Below are 2201 nucleotides of genomic sequence, written 5' to 3' on the forward strand. Positions count from 1 at the left end.
CGCAGTGTATTCCATTTATTTCAACAAAGTAACTGTATTCTGAATACCACCTTTTTAAACGGTAACTGTAACGGAATACAGTTACTCATATTTTGTATTCTAAATACGTAACGGCGGCACATGTATTCCGTTACTCCCCAACACTGCTCTGTGTCAGTGTCGCGTCGGCCCTCGTGCTGTGTGGCTCGCTCTGTGTTTCCCTGTGAGTTTAGTTTAGTTTAGTTTAGTTTAGTTTAGTTTAGTTTAGTTTAGTTTAGTTTAGTTTAGTTTAGTTTAGTTTAGTTTGCTTTGTATGCTCGTTTTCCCGTGCCAGCAAATAAAGCTGTGATTTTGAGTTCATCCCTCGAGATGGAGTACCTGCCACGCAGCGCTTCTTGACAGATTTTTAGTTTGAGTGTCCTTATTTTCCTCTGAGCTATGGATTCTGTCACTAGTTAGGTTAGGTAACATAAACTACTGAAAGTGTGTTAACCACAACCAACCCAGTGACGTCACCCTCTGTAGTTACATGTGTGACCGCTTTTGCAGCAGGGACCATGCTGTGAGTTAGCCTTCATGCATGCAGCGTTTCAGTGAGCGAGAAAGACAATCATGCAGTGCTCTTACTTTACACAGGCCACCAGGGTAGGAGTTCGTAATCTTGGATCTGAGGAGGAGAAAGAAGACATTTAATCTGGTGACAGGCAGCTGCTGCTGCAGGTAAACAGCTGGAGCACTGTCTCTGTTCAAAACAGAAGTACAGAATAGAAAATAAATGAATAAACCTCACTGTAGTGAGACAGGAAGTGTAAAATCAATGAACAGAATCAACCTTTTGGGATTTACTTACCTGGATGATTGAGCATGAAGACAAAGAAGGAGGACGCGCGAAAGAGTTTAATGTTCAAAGTTTGGTTTAAAAGACGAAAAACTCTTGGCTCTTGAGGGAGGCGGTCGCACTTTCTCCTTCACCCTCATCTTCCCTGCTTGGCTTCTCATGTCTTTTGTATAGTCTCGCTTATTCTCTAACCCTCAGACGGTCTCCCAGACTTGTTCTCTAAAAACATAAAGAAGAATTATGGATTTGATCAACTCGTCCCTTGACGAAACTGACACCCTCCTGGGCTTGGGAGAGCCCGACTGTCCTGCGGAGACGTTTGCTGCCGGATACTCGATGGTCAGTTGCGTCATGTGTCTGGGGACACTCTCGATGGAGGACATTGAACGACATCGACCAATTCGGAACCACGATAACAGAGTTCTGGCTGATTGGAGCCGGCTTATCGAAGTACAAGAAGCAGCTACAGCTGTTGAAAATCCCACAAGGCTGTCCGACATGCTAGACGATGGGCAGGGCTGTGAGTAAGACTGTGTTTATGGATACGATCTTGGAGAAGAACAACAGGAATTGAGAGACCTGGTGACCTGTGATGGACCAACTGTAAAATTGGAAGCAGTTTGTTCGCACTAACCAAAACAGCTACCATCTTCATCTCATGTTTTGAGTGTGGTGTGAAATCTGTTTGTGGAGTTTGAAAGTCTGCTGTGGCTGTGATCTTTCACATACACCTGTACATCCAGGTGAGATACTCACTGGTTTCAGGCATGACCACCTCAATCGTGAGGTCAAAGTTACACGTGGCCTGTGCGGACGCCACGGTCTGATAGTACACCGTCTTCATCTGCAGACAGATCGGGGAACGTTAGAGCCGATTTTGCCCACATGGCTTCAGGTGAATTAACCCACACCCACCTTCACATTGGACACGCCGCGACCATAACCTGTGGACACAGTGATGTCATCATTCTTTGTTACCTGGGAAGGAAAACAAAAAGGTTACTGTTGACCTGGAGCTGCACCTGACCTCGCTGGACTGAGCCGTTCTCACCTGGAAGGGTGAGGCCACGGGTCGACTCTGGCTCAGCTGGATTTGTCCCAGAATTCCTTTTGTTCTGTAGCGGATGCTAATGTCCTGACTGAGGGCGGCTCGAGAGACAACTCTGCTGTACTCCGTTAATGTCTCCAGAGTCAAGAAGGTGTCCTGAGGGAGGTCAAAGGTCAACAAGAAGCGCAAAAGAGGTTAACAGAGAGGGGTTTTAGGTGCCAGGCCGAGTTTGGGGTGTATTTACCTGCACAGAGTAGAAACCTTCACCGTAGTGCTGATCCTGGGTCAGCCAGGACAGGATGGGTTTCGCATATGAGATCCTCCCCTTAAAAAACA

At 46.4% G+C, this 2201-nt stretch overlaps 2 protein-coding genes across 2 annotated transcripts in view; both read right to left on the bottom strand.

Moving 5' to 3' along the window:
- Positions 1 to 1080, bottom strand: part of LOC106456455 (complement C5-like) — a 5513-nt gene extending 4433 nt beyond the window's left edge. The window contains exons 1-2 of the mRNA XM_013914925.1: positions 830 to 1080; positions 607 to 646 (exon numbers count right to left, since the gene is read on the bottom strand). Coding sequence (XP_013770379.1) covers positions 607 to 646; positions 830 to 845 — 56 coding nt within the window. The 5' untranslated portion in view covers positions 846 to 1080. The remainder of the gene's footprint in view (positions 1 to 606; positions 647 to 829) is intronic.
- A 26-nt stretch (positions 1081 to 1106) lies between these two features.
- Positions 1107 to 2201, bottom strand: part of c5 (complement component 5) — a 23218-nt gene continuing 22123 nt past the window's right edge. Inside the window, exons 30-33 of the mRNA XM_013914934.1 lie at positions 2110 to 2190; positions 1869 to 2021; positions 1733 to 1795; positions 1107 to 1661 (exon numbers count right to left, since the gene is read on the bottom strand). Coding sequence (XP_013770388.1) covers positions 1539 to 1661; positions 1733 to 1795; positions 1869 to 2021; positions 2110 to 2190 — 420 coding nt within the window. The 3' untranslated portion in view covers positions 1107 to 1538. The remainder of the gene's footprint in view (positions 1662 to 1732; positions 1796 to 1868; positions 2022 to 2109; positions 2191 to 2201) is intronic.

Source organism: Pundamilia nyererei, unplaced genomic scaffold (genome assembly GCF_000239375.1).
Source record: "Pundamilia nyererei isolate P.nyererei 1_Seehausen unplaced genomic scaffold, PunNye1.0 scaffold00238, whole genome shotgun sequence".
NCBI classification, from domain to species: Eukaryota; Metazoa; Chordata; class Actinopteri; order Cichliformes; family Cichlidae; genus Pundamilia; species Pundamilia nyererei.